The 11,942-nt window shown below is 55.2% G+C and overlaps 1 protein-coding gene and 1 non-coding gene across 4 annotated transcripts in view; both read left to right on the forward strand.

Annotated features, from left to right (window-relative positions):
- Positions 1-8,337, forward strand: part of LOC134470262 (melanoma-associated antigen D4-like) — a 29,791-nt gene extending 21,454 nt beyond the window's left edge. The window contains exons 1-13 of one of the 3 annotated variants that reach the window (XM_063245868.1): positions 1,218-1,381; positions 2,239-2,518; positions 2,763-3,623; positions 3,987-4,190; positions 4,298-4,361; positions 4,564-4,643; positions 5,005-5,096; positions 5,439-5,518; positions 5,602-5,644; positions 5,981-6,043; positions 7,037-7,151; positions 7,505-7,935; positions 8,132-8,337. In XM_063245868.1, the coding sequence (XP_063101938.1) occupies positions 2,309-2,518; positions 2,763-3,623; positions 3,987-4,190; positions 4,298-4,361; positions 4,564-4,643; positions 5,005-5,096; positions 5,439-5,518; positions 5,602-5,644; positions 5,981-6,043; positions 7,037-7,151; positions 7,505-7,935; positions 8,132-8,141 (2,253 nt within the window). In that variant the 5' untranslated portion in view covers positions 1,218-1,381; positions 2,239-2,308 and the 3' untranslated portion in view covers positions 8,142-8,337. Of the gene's footprint in view, positions 1-1,216; positions 1,382-2,238; positions 2,519-2,762; positions 3,624-3,986; positions 4,191-4,297; positions 4,362-4,563; positions 4,644-5,004; positions 5,097-5,438; positions 5,519-5,601; positions 5,645-5,980; positions 6,044-7,036; positions 7,152-7,504; positions 7,940-8,131 lie in introns of those variants that run through there. The other 2 variants (XM_063245869.1, XM_003462339.5) reach the window with 2 other exon arrangements.
- On the forward strand, positions 6,711-6,839 carry LOC134475537 (small nucleolar RNA SNORA11). The gene has a single exon (XR_010046712.1). It is a non-coding gene; the product is annotated as a small nucleolar RNA SNORA11 (small nucleolar RNA).
- Positions 8,338-11,942: the final 3,605 nt, after the last annotated feature.

Consider the following 11,942-nt stretch of genomic DNA (forward strand, 5'->3'; position numbering starts at 1 on the left):
TACTCAGAAGGATGGTTGGAACTCCTGACACAAACTGGAAATCAAGAAAGTCTGTCAGGCTGCTCTCACATCATTTGAAGAGGATTCAGACTCAAATCTGGAAATCTTGACCAGCAGCACTCTGGACTCAAACCCTGAGTTTGTTCTAAAGCATTAACCTTTGTGTCTCTAGTTCCCATACAAGTGCCTCTTGTCAAGTACCTGGTGGATCAGTGTACACAGAGGCCTGACTGCAGCCGAAGGCCACCTGCAATAACACTTCCTTCAAACAGAGGCACTGTTGACTGTTTAATTGGAGTGACCTTGATGTCAGGAGGAACTGACATCAAAGGACAGCTCACCTGTTAAGTTTATGGACTGTGAAACTTCTTAGAGAGGTTTCAGACAGGATGACCAATAGGACTGAGGACATTTTACCCCAGAAGTTGCTTGTTTGGGAGATGTTGGGTAGGTGAGGCCTGTCACTCACAAGGAGATGGAGAGAGGATGCCTGCACTAGAAGAACATGGGCTTTGCAGTCAGAGAGCTGACTCAGATCTAAATTTCGCATTTTCTGTTTGCTAGCCCGGCGGCATTTTCTGGTTCATAGGCTGGCTGTGTGTGTGCCTCAGTTTCCTGGTTTGTAAAATCAGGACGCTGACATCTACCTCCCAGAGGTTCTGTGAAAGGGCAAACAAGCCCAGGTCAGTGACCTTGCCCCATTGAGACCCACAAAGCTGCATAAGAGGCAGCATGGGAAGCAGATGCTCCCAGCCTGTCTCCGAGACCTGCAGATGGGTAGTGGAGGCCGACACAAGGGCAGCATCTGCCCACTGTCCATTTCCGTTTTCTGGCCCCTCAGGATGGAGGTTTCCACTTGTTGCCCGTCACGGACTCAGCTGGAGACCTCTTTCATGAGGCCTAAGGGGTCATGCTGGGCAAGTGGGACATAAAAAGTATCCAGAAGCAGGCTGGAAGAGCTCAGGTGAAAGGGCAGAGCTGAGGAGCATTGTGCAAGAGACTGGGCTACTGAGAGCAGATGATCGAGTGGGCTTGCTGCACTGCAGGGTATGAGTGTGCTAGCTGGCTCTTTGAAAAGCAGGGCTGAAGGAAATATGGCGGGAAGAGCAGCACTCCCCCCTCCAGCCCCTATGGTCGCCACAGCCCACCCACCCGCGAATCGCATGCGCACTGGGGACTAGGAGGAAAGGGCTTTTGTTGAGAAAGCGGGCCCTCTGGAGGGGTCCACGCATGCGCGGGCTCCCCAGCCGCGGGGGAAGCGGGCTGGCGGAGAAAAGGGGCGGGGTGGTCCGAGCTGCTGTGCTGGCAGCAAGCAGTAGGCGAGGGCGCGGCTGCTGGGTTCCTGGTGCTGAGCACGGACGCCATTGGAGCACCGGGGAAGGTAAGGATCCAGCCCAGACAGGACCTGGCGAGGACTAGTGCAAGCCGACGCGCTGCGCCCTCTCCCTGCCCTCTAGATCTGAACAAAGCCCTAACACTCAGAGCGGGAACCTGATTAGACCCAACGTCTAAATAGGACCCTCACTACCATGACCATCAGACCCAAGCGCCCCGATCCGAGCCTACTTGTGTGGGAGCCTGCAATCCCAACCCTTGTGACAGACCCCGAGCTGAGCTTCCTTAGACGCGAGGCCCCACCCCCACCGCCTCCACTCCTAGATTACTCCAACTGAGCTGAACACTTGCGCCTTCCTGGAGTCCCAGGCCTTGGACCTTGAGCGGTCCCGCGATCCAGTTCAAGCCCTGCCTAGGTCCAAGGCTCCCATCCTCTGAGCTCAACCTATACCCACAGTCAGGTGAACGCTCCCTCCCCTGACCCAGCCCCCGCCCCCCTTCCTGCACCTCCTTTTCCTAGAGCTTTCTGCTGTCCCTGTTGTCTGAGCCCTCCTATTTGCTGCCCTCTTCACCAGTCCCTGCCACCCATCCACCCCGTGATCATGGTCCCCTGCTCTGGCCCTTGAGTTCAAGCCCTTTGTTTCTCCAGGTTTCAGTGCATCTCCACTGGGACTCTTGGGACCTGAACCCTCAGATACAGCCTTTATTCAAACCTAGTCACCAGAGTGGGGGAACCTGCCCATCCTAAGCTCCCCTTACAGTGGCGGGGGTTCGGGGGGTCGCTCTGAGATTTCCTCCATCCTTCTGGAGGCCACTGGTCTGCCCCTATACACCCTGCAACCCTCACTGCTGTTGTGTAGTACTGCCTATAACCTGACAATGCTGCCCCTCATGTCTCCACAGATACAGCCTGCTACTGGTTCCTGCCCCCCTCTCCCTGAGACAGAGCTCTCAGCTCCTTGGGAGCCGCAGCATGGCTGAGGGAACCTACAGTGTGCAATCTGGAAACTCCAATGTCGAAGATATGGATGAGGGGAGCCACCAAGTTAGGGAGGAAGAGATGGTTGGAGGCAACGACTATGAAGAGTTTGGTGCTTTTGGTGGTTATGGCACACTCACCAGCTTTGACATCCATCTGCTGAGAGCCTTTGGCACCTTGGGTTCCGGCTTTCACATCTTAGCGGTGAGGCTCCTTCTTGGCCACCTGCTCCATCTGGGCCTTATCCTCTGTGTCTGTGCAGGGAGGGAGGAGGGACCTGAGTGGGGAAGGCATGCCGGCTTTCCCGAACCTTCCCTGGCTTTCTGAAGGAGGGATTTCTGGAAGTCCTTGGGGTGGCCAGTGCTGCCTGGTGGGAGGAAACAGGCGAAGCACCATGACAGTGTGTAGAGTTGTCTGTCCTCCTCTCCCCTGCCCTCTGGCCTGACAGAATGAGCCCTGGGAACTGGAAAATCCTGTGCTGGCTCAGACCCTGGTGGAGGCATTGCAGCTGGATCCAGAAACCCTTGCCAATGAGACTGAGGCCCGTGCCGCCAATGTGGCCCGCTCTGCCGCCTCCAACCGAGCTGCTCGGGCCGCTGCCACTGCTGCCCGTAGGTCCTTCACTCAGGTGGTGGCTAACCACCTGGTGCCCACACAACTGGCCACAGGAGACAGTGCCCAGCCTATGACATATTCTGAGGCTCAGGGGCCCACCCCTGAGGCAATCCTGGCCTCACCACCGAAGTCCCAGATGTCTCAGATGTCAGTCATCAGTGAGATGGCTGCTCCTGGGGCTCCAACAATCTCCACACAGTCCCAGACGGCCTCCCTGGACCATCAGGCTGCTGCCGAGGGCCCTGGTACTGCCCGTGCTGAGATTCCTAGTACTGCCTGTGTATTCTCTCAGGCTCCAAGTGCCAGTGAGACGGATGCCACCTGGCCCCAGGCAGCCTTCCTGGGCCAGAAGGATGTCTTTGATTTCACTCAGCCAGCGGGTGTCAGTGGCATGGCCTTCACGCGCCCCAAGAGACCTGCCCCATCCCAAGAGGCCGCCACAGAGGACCCTAGCACTGCCTCTGGTGTGCCTCAGGCGGCATCTGCCAAGGAAGTGGCAGCCACACGACCCAAGACCACCAAGTCTGGGAAGGCTGTGGCCAAGACTCGGTGGGTGGAGCCTCAGAATGTTGCAGCCACAGCTGCTACCAACACCAAGATGGCCACAAGCACCCCTGAGCCCGAGGGGGCAGCTGCAACTGCTCAGCAGAGTGGTGAGCCCTGGGCCAGGATGGGAGGCAAAAGGACAAAGAAGGTGAGCACCCCGCCACCTAAACAGCCCCTGGCTCCCCTCCTTTCCTGCTGCTCTCCCTGCTCCTTTCTCCTCTGCCCGCCTCTCCTCCCCAGCCTGTCCCTCCTGTCCTGTCAGCTTGTCCATGTTTCTCCAGCACATGTTTGTTGAGCATGTTTTGACTCCACGTAGTTCCTGCTCTCAGCGCTGGTGGGAGAAGAGGTTGGCTCGGAGCCTGGCACTTAGCAAGCTCTCGGCAAGTGCCAGCCACTGCTCATACTACTTTCGCTGCCAAGTGCCTGCTGTGGGGCAAGGTGTGTGGTGCGTGCTTCTGCACGGGGAGTCCGGAAGCCCTGGGTTGCTCCTCTCTCTGATGATGTATTACAGTCCAAACACCTGGATGACGAATGTGAGAGCAGCGAGGAGGAGAGAGAGCCTCCTCCAGTCCCGGCAACCTGGAGAGCATCGCAGACCCCAGTGACAGCGCGGGCTCAGGTGGGCCCTCGGCCCATCATGGCCCCAAGGCCCCAGACACCCTCGAGGCACATACTGTGCTTGCCCCCCCGCAACGTGACCCTGCTGCAAGAGAGGGTAAGTAGTCTGCTTTCCCCATCTGCCTCCTTTCTTCCCCCCGTGGTCCAGCGCTCACTCTGAGGTCTCCCGGGCCTTGATCTGCCCACACATTCCTCCTTCTCCAGGCAAATAAGTTGGTGAAATACCTCATGATCAAGGACTACAAGAAGATCCCCATCAAGCGCTCGGGTAAGCACCCATGATCCCCTGCTAGCCTGTTCTGCTAGCCTCACTTTGCGTATGTGCCCACACCCTCCAGGCAGGGTCCCGTTGCTCCATTTCTGCAGCACAGAGTGCTGGCCAGGTGCCTGCAGCACAACTGGCCTTGGGGCTGCAGCCCTCAAGCCCCTGCTCAGCCCGGGTCCCATCCCTGACCCTCCCCCTCCCACAGACATGGTGAAAGACGTCATCCGAGAATACGATGAACATTTCCCTGAGATCATTGAACGAGCCACATACACTCTGGAAAAAGTGAGTGGGGGGATGGGAGGAGTAGGGCAGCCTGCAGCCCTTCCAGGCTCAGTTCCTGCCCTGTGTGCTCTGGAAGCCTCCCGTGGTCCTCCACCTCTGAGCTTCCAGTTACCCGTGGCACTGTGACACATGCCCTTTTCCTGGTACCTCTCCGTGCTGCTCTCTGAGTGGGTCCCCTGCCGTGGGTCCCACTGCCTCTGCAGCCACCAGAGCCCCCACGGGGCAGCCTTTGCTGCCCTGTCTTCTCCTGCTCTTGTCCAGTGGTTTGGACTCCCAGATGAGGGAAGCATTCAGAGCAGAGCCTGACCGAAGGCACGATGCCTCCGGCACGGGGTTTGATCTCACTTCTCTTGCCTTGTAGAAGTTTGGGATCCACCTAAAGGAAATCGACAAGGAGGAACACTTATACATTCTCGTCTGCACGCAGGATTCTTCTGCTCGCCTCCTCGGGAAGTAAGGAAGGGAAAGAGGGCAGTGACCTCCTGGGTGATGCCCCATCCCCGCCCCCCAGCATCTTGCGGGGGGCGGGGAGTAGGACCACTGCGCTCAGGGGTCCACCAGGGCTCTTCCTCTCTGATCACTGCACCTAGTGACTGCTGGAGAAAAGAACTGGCATCCGGGGCAAAGCTGTGGTGCTGTGGGATTTTGCTGGCCTCCCTGAAGATTCAGTGGAATGCAGCTTGTCTCTGGCTACCACGTGCCTGGCTTGGGCTTGGCAAGGTAGACCTCTGGGGAGACTTTCCTGCAGTGTAGGGGAGGTGGCCTCTGACAGCATCCCTCTTTGTCCACCCTTAGGACCAAGGACACTCCCCGGCTGAGTCTGCTCTTGGTGATTCTGGGTGTCATTTTCATGAATGGCAACCGTGCCAGTGAGGGTGAGTATGGGCTCTGCAGCTGGGGATTGGCCCACGGTCCCATCTTTTCGTGCCAAACTCTTGTACCCCGTCTCCCCTCGCAGCTGTCCTCTGGGAGGCACTCCGCAAGATGGGACTTCGTCCTGGGTATGCACGGCTCCTCCCGGGATTGCGGTGGTCTGGGGTCTGGTGCCCTAGGCTCCATAGAGAGGAGAGGGTCTCACCGGGATGGGTAGGGGTATCCATGGCTAACTCTCAGCCCCTCTCGCCTCACTATTCCCAGAGGAGATCTCAGAGAGGCAAAGCAGAATGTGGTCCTCCATCAAGCCCTTCCCTCGGGTATCCTTGAACAACTGTCTTTTGGCCTCTGCTCCCTGGGGATGCCCCATGGACTGGAGAGCTCGAAATGGAGCTGGGGAGCATTCCTGCCCGCATACACCACTACCCTGTTCGGTAATCCTGGATTCCTTTGTTTGCCCTCAGGGTAAGGCACCCTTTCCTTGGTGACCTGAGGAAGCTCATCACAGATGACTTTGTGAAGCAAAAGTAAGTAGTAGTGACTGAGCTCACCTTGTCTCACTCTCGGTATTCCCGGGTGCCAGTCTAGTAAAGAAAACCATTCCCAGCCTCAAATTTTAAACTAGAGGCATGAGTGGGGTCAGGATGTGGGAGTGCTGAGGGAGTAGAATTCTGGGGTTGTCTTGGGGAAAGGGAGCAACCCCCAAACCACCAAGAACGTGGTATAGGGGAGTGGCGGTGAACCTATGGCACTGGTGCCGCAGCCAGCTGTTAGTTAACATTGAAAACTCTGAAAGGTTCATCATCACCGGTGTAGCCTATGATAGGAGCACCATCTACCCTGCGGCCCAGCACCATAGTTTCCCTTGTTTTGCACCCAAGCGGCCTAGGGCTCAGTGAGGTGGCGGTTTCCGAACCTAGTCCACAGCTGGCGGGCTGGCAGGGCCAGGAGCCCAGTTCTCTTGGTTTTCATCCCAAGGCCCAGTGTATATATACACTGTCACCCCCAGCAGCGGGGTGGGGGGTGGGGGGTGGGAGAGGGGAAGAGTGAGAGACAGAGATGGAGAAGGAGATAGAGGCAGAAACTGAGACGTTTTAGAGTGTGTGTGTGTGGCTACCCTTGACTGAATGTTTCTTGTTTTCTGTAGTGGATCTTGCCCAGGCTTAGCTAGCCCTCCTTGGGGACCTTTGCCGTGGGGTGTGCTCAGAGCAGGGGCCCTGAAGAATGGCTCCTCTGTTTACAACACACCCAACAGGAATCCAGGGCCATTGTGAAGAGGGCCACAACACTTGTGGCCTCCCTATGAGCAAATGCCCTACATGTGTCGCCTTTGCACCTAGACAGGGATTCTGAGGTCCTGGGAGTGAGGTTGTGCGTGAGCCCAGGGCTGGGGACCCAGATGGTCCTCTTCCAGGAGGTGGGCTCCAGCACTCTGCCTGAGGAGGAGCTGCCTCGAACACATCAGTTCAACCACAGGTCAGCTTGGCTAGCAGCAAAGGGTGATTCCCTGTCACACTCAGGTACCTGGAATACAAGAAGGTCCCCAACAGCAGCCCGCCAGAGTATGAGTTCCTCTGGGGCCTGCGAGCCTGTCACGAGACCAGCAAGATGAGAGTCCTGAGATTCATTGCCCAGGTACCGGAGAGGGCCTGTCAGGTGCCAGCAGCAGGGTGGCACTTGCCCTGATTTGTGTGTTTCTTGGTCACCAACTTTCCTCTCTGGAGGTTCTGAAAGGTTCTTGAGTTTCTTGGGCAGATTCCCAGAGGTCGCAGCGGGGGGAATGGGGCGTATTCCCAGCTCTAGCCCAGAACAATAGGAACCTGGGCTTTTCAGGCCAGGGCCCCACCTGTCCTTTGTCCATGGAGAACGTGGGAGCAGGCACACTGTTGGGCATAAGAGTGAGCATGGGAAGGGATGGCTAGCAGGAGGTGTTCCTTGAATGTGAAGTAACCCTGTCATTATGGCTGGCTGCTGTTCACCACCCTCAGAACCAGAACCGAGACCCCCGGGAATGGAAGGCTCATTTTCTGGAGGCTGTGGATGATGCTTTCAAGACGATGGACATGGATATGGCCGAGGAACATGCCAGGGCCCAAATGAGGGCCCGGATGAACATCGGAGACGAAGCTCTGATTGGACGGTGGAGCTGGGATGACATACAGGCCGAACTGCTGACCTGGGATGAAGACGGGGATTTTGGCGATGCCTGGGCCAGGATCCCCTTTGCTTTCTGGGCCAGGTACCATCAGTACATCCTGAATAGCAGCCGTGCCAACAGGAGAGCCACATGGAGAGCTGGCGTCAGCAGTGGTACCAATGGTGGGGCCAGCACCAGCATCCTAGATGGCCCCAGCACCAGTTCCACCATCCGTACCAGAAATGCCGCTAGAGCTGGTGCCAGCTTCTTCTCCTGGATCCAGTAAGATTGTCATGGGGACCTGAGACCCTCTGGGAGGGTGATAGATGAGCTGGGTGATGTCAGGGGGAGGCCTGTGGAGGGCTGTGGTAGGGCAAGAGTGAACCCGTGGAAACACACTTGTGTCACTGTTTGTCCCCCTCACTGGCTACTGTGGACTCTGATGTGTACCTGTTCCCTTTCGTTCCCTGTGATGCAGACAGCGCTGAGGAGCTGCTGTGGTTGTCCTCACCCAGCCAGACAGCCTCCTCAGAGGCCCTCTCACACAGCACTCCGGGCGCTTCTCCCTGTGGGTCACAGGGGCTGTGAAGATGGAGCTTCCTTTACTCTTCCTGCTTTCGCTGTGTGCTTTTCCTTGTGTGTTCATGGTTTTGGTATCAGTGTTACATTAAAGTTGCAAATCAATGTGGATGTCTCCTCCTTTTTGTACAAAGCGGGTCCTAGACATGGCCTGTGGCTGGGCTCTTTAGGATGCCAGCAATCAGCGGGCGGCACCTCTGCGGAAAAAGGCCCATGGGTCTGGGTGGGATGCTCGGAGTGTACATACTCCAGGTGGTGGAGAGGCCGTGAATGTAGGGGATTTCCCAGTGCATGTGGTTATGTGGATGTCCCACAGGGCAGCTCAGCAGCACCAGCTAGATGCCAAGAGGGGACGGGAGAAGGAATGGCACGGAGGACTGGAGGTTTATGCCATTCATTGTCTCCCTCCCTCTTGAGCAATAGGATCCACAGGCACCCACTGGCAGGGCTCACTCAACACCTCAACCCCCATCTTCATGGAGATGAGGTTCCAAAACCCTTGGTGCATCACCCACACCCCAAGACTGGGGCCGAGTCTTGAGGAAAATGAGGCAGGCTTTACAACGAAGGCCTTACCCTTGTGCTGCGCAGCAGGAGCAAGCGCTGCTGAGAGAAGAGCAGGTTTCCAGCACAAAGCTTTACACACACCTAGACAGCCCATTGCCAGCGAGGGAGTGGAAGGCTGTTTGGGGCTTTGAGGCTCCATTTCCCTGGAACCAGGGCCATGCCGGGGATGCCGTGGCCAAGCCACAGCTTGGTGTCTTCCAGGGTTGGCTGATACCCAGAGAACATGGGGCACAGGAGGCTGCGGATCCTCCAGGTGAAAGGTGGTGAGGATGGACAGGTGGTTCTCCAGTGAAGGGCTCAGTAGCGGGCATGAAAGGCGTCCGGTAATGCCTCAGGTTCTCCAGTAATGTCCACAACTTGGCAAGAGAGACGACTGGATGACCGGGCGGGAGACAGTGGTGTCAGCGACCCGTGTCCCATGCCCCGTCCCTTCTGTGGCTCCTAAAAGAGTCTCCCATATCGGCTAGTCCCAATCCTGACACAGACTCTCCACAGAAATTGTGAGGCCTGGCTACCAATGAAAGCTCAGGTTTGATTGTCCCAAAGTGACTAAGGATTGTAAGAGCTCCACAGCCGAGCAGGAAACCCCTTCTAGTTTGGGATTGGATAGATTGCATATGCAGAACCTGACCACCCTGCTTTTCATATGGGCTTGTGGGGTTGGTCTCCACATCGGTGGCCTGTATAGGGATTTCACCTCTCTGGTGCTGAGTTCCAGGCTCAGCCACACTGACATTCTGGAAGTCTGACAAACCCTGAGTCCCAACCTTTCATTGGATCACAACACACAATACCCACATACACACTGTCACGCACTCAGACAGCCATGGAGTTCCCTTCCCTTCACCTGCACAGGCCTATGGATGGGACTGTGGGAGAGCGAAGGGCCGCCTGGGACCCCAGGAGGCCTGGTATGATGAGTTACACACAGTGTGACTGGGACCTCTCAGGACACTCCTGTGCGTATGGTAGGCACGTGCCTTCTCTAGGGTGGGGCAGGCTCTGGTCTGAGTTTTGAGTACTGCGTGCAGAGGTCACTGGAGACAGGCAGCTCATCCAGAAAGAAAGAGGCAGCAATGTAGCACTGGGAAGGACGCAATTTCCCAAGGCTGCGTGCTCCCAAGGGCATCATCCTTCTATCTCTGCTTCCCAGGGTAGGCTTCTCTAGGAGCCCGGTCTCCACCCTTGGCAGGGAGCAGTGAGAAGGTACACTGGGCAGGGAGGATGACAATGGCCTTGGGAAAGCAGCTGACCTCCTCACTCTCTGCATCAAAGGAAGGCCAAGTCAGGCCTCCCTCTACCCCAACCCTGACCTTTCACAGGCGCTCAACACAGAAGCCTTTGATTCCTGCTAGCCAGTGTTTTCTGAGACTCTCCTACGTGTCAAGTGTGTGACAGTGGTGTGCCTGCACACAGCCTTCTCCTCAGCGCAGGCCTACCTTGTCTCACCCCTACTTCACTTGCTCATGGACAACCAGTGGCCCCGTCACTAGTATGCAAGCAGTTTTGTTTTCTTTTGTTGGTATCAGGAATCAAATGCGTTGTGTGTTTTTTTTAAAGATGATAAAACCGAGCAAAACCCCCCAAGAAATCCAATCAAAATACAGCAGTGCAATTGATACAGAACTTTGAAGTAGTATAATAGGAAAACAACAATAGCTACCGTAGTATATCTTGTTATCTTGAAAATAGTTGCCCATCCCATCAGCTGTAGCAAAATCAAACCAAAACAAAACAGAATAAAACCAATCAAAACAGAACACTGAATAAAGCAAAGCAAGTAATCCCAACAAAATGAAACAGTGGGAACAATATTGGACCTCAAAAACGTGATAGAAGCAAATCCCCCATATTTGCTATACTCCATACTGCCATCCTCCTCTCAACAGCTACTCAGGCCACTGGCCCCATGCCTTCAAATTCAACCAAACAATGCAAGCATTCTGTTGCTTTTTGTACCTCAGTTGCTGTCAACTCAGCCTGTCCTCCAAACCAGCTGGTCGTTTATGGGGGCTGGGGGGTGGGAGTCGGTGATTCTCAGCCTGTTCGCAGGTAGGCCCATGGGAGGCTCTATCTGACTTTTCACTTCCTGGACCAGGCACAGCTTGCTTGGCTTACCAGAAAGGCCAGCTAGTTGTCTTGTTGGTCGGCTCCTCCAACAAGCTGGAACATGGCTGATTCTCCTAATTTGCAGTTTTTGATGATTATGTAGAAAGCTGTTCTGAATATTCATGCACTTCTTTCTGAGTGTGGCTTCCCTTTTGGGCAGCCCTGAGAGGAGTAGGTGACTGAGTCCACTGCCTGGAGGCGGGACCTGAGGTCCCCAAAGGGAAGGGACTGGCCTGAAGTCTCATGACCACAGTGACAGTGTGCGAACTCAAACCCAGGACCCTCTGAGAGCAGGATGTTTGCTCAGCCTCTTGCTGTGTATTGCGGCTCCTACGGAGGAGCTCACAGCATCTTTGGGACAACACCTCCTCCCACCCCCACCCTCCCCTGATATCCACTGTCCCACCCACCATCCTGAGCACACCACATCCCACTACTCCGCTCACAATGATGCTTTGGGTTCCTGTCAACCCTCATTAACCACATGAGTAAACAGACTCCCAGAAGAAAGTGACTTTCCTGAGGCCTCTGACCCACCTCTGCCAATGCCTCAGTTTGTGACCTTGGACCAGCGTCTTCTTTCGGCCTTTTGAATATCTAGTTTTCTTGCAAAGAAAGGTATATTCAAATGTACTACTTCCCCCACTGACTACTGGGTTGTCTTTCTGATAATGAAGGGAGTGTTGTTTCTACATCTTGCATCCTTGTCTCTTATTAGTTGAGTATGTGTATTGGAGAGATAGTCTCGTCATCTATGATTTGCCACTTCATTTTCCTTGTGATGAAGTGTAGGATTGCTGAACTTGATGAAATCCAGATAGCATTCCTTTGCGTGTGGCTATTGCTTTTGGTGTAAGACAAGTGAGTCCTTTGACTCCAACTTGTACATCAGCACATAAATCCCACGTTCATTACCAGAAGGTTTTAATTTTAGCTTTTGTACTTTACACTGAGGATCTGAATAAATTGAAGATGTTAGAAATTATAGCAAGTTATCACTTCTGATCACCATAGCATTAAGCTGGAGATACCAA

This window comes from Cavia porcellus, unplaced genomic scaffold, assembly GCF_034190915.1.
Source record: "Cavia porcellus strain 051 isolate PalLab524CR breed Dunkin Hartley unplaced genomic scaffold, mCavPor4.1 scaffold_3, whole genome shotgun sequence".
Taxonomy (NCBI): Eukaryota; Metazoa; Chordata; class Mammalia; order Rodentia; family Caviidae; genus Cavia; species Cavia porcellus.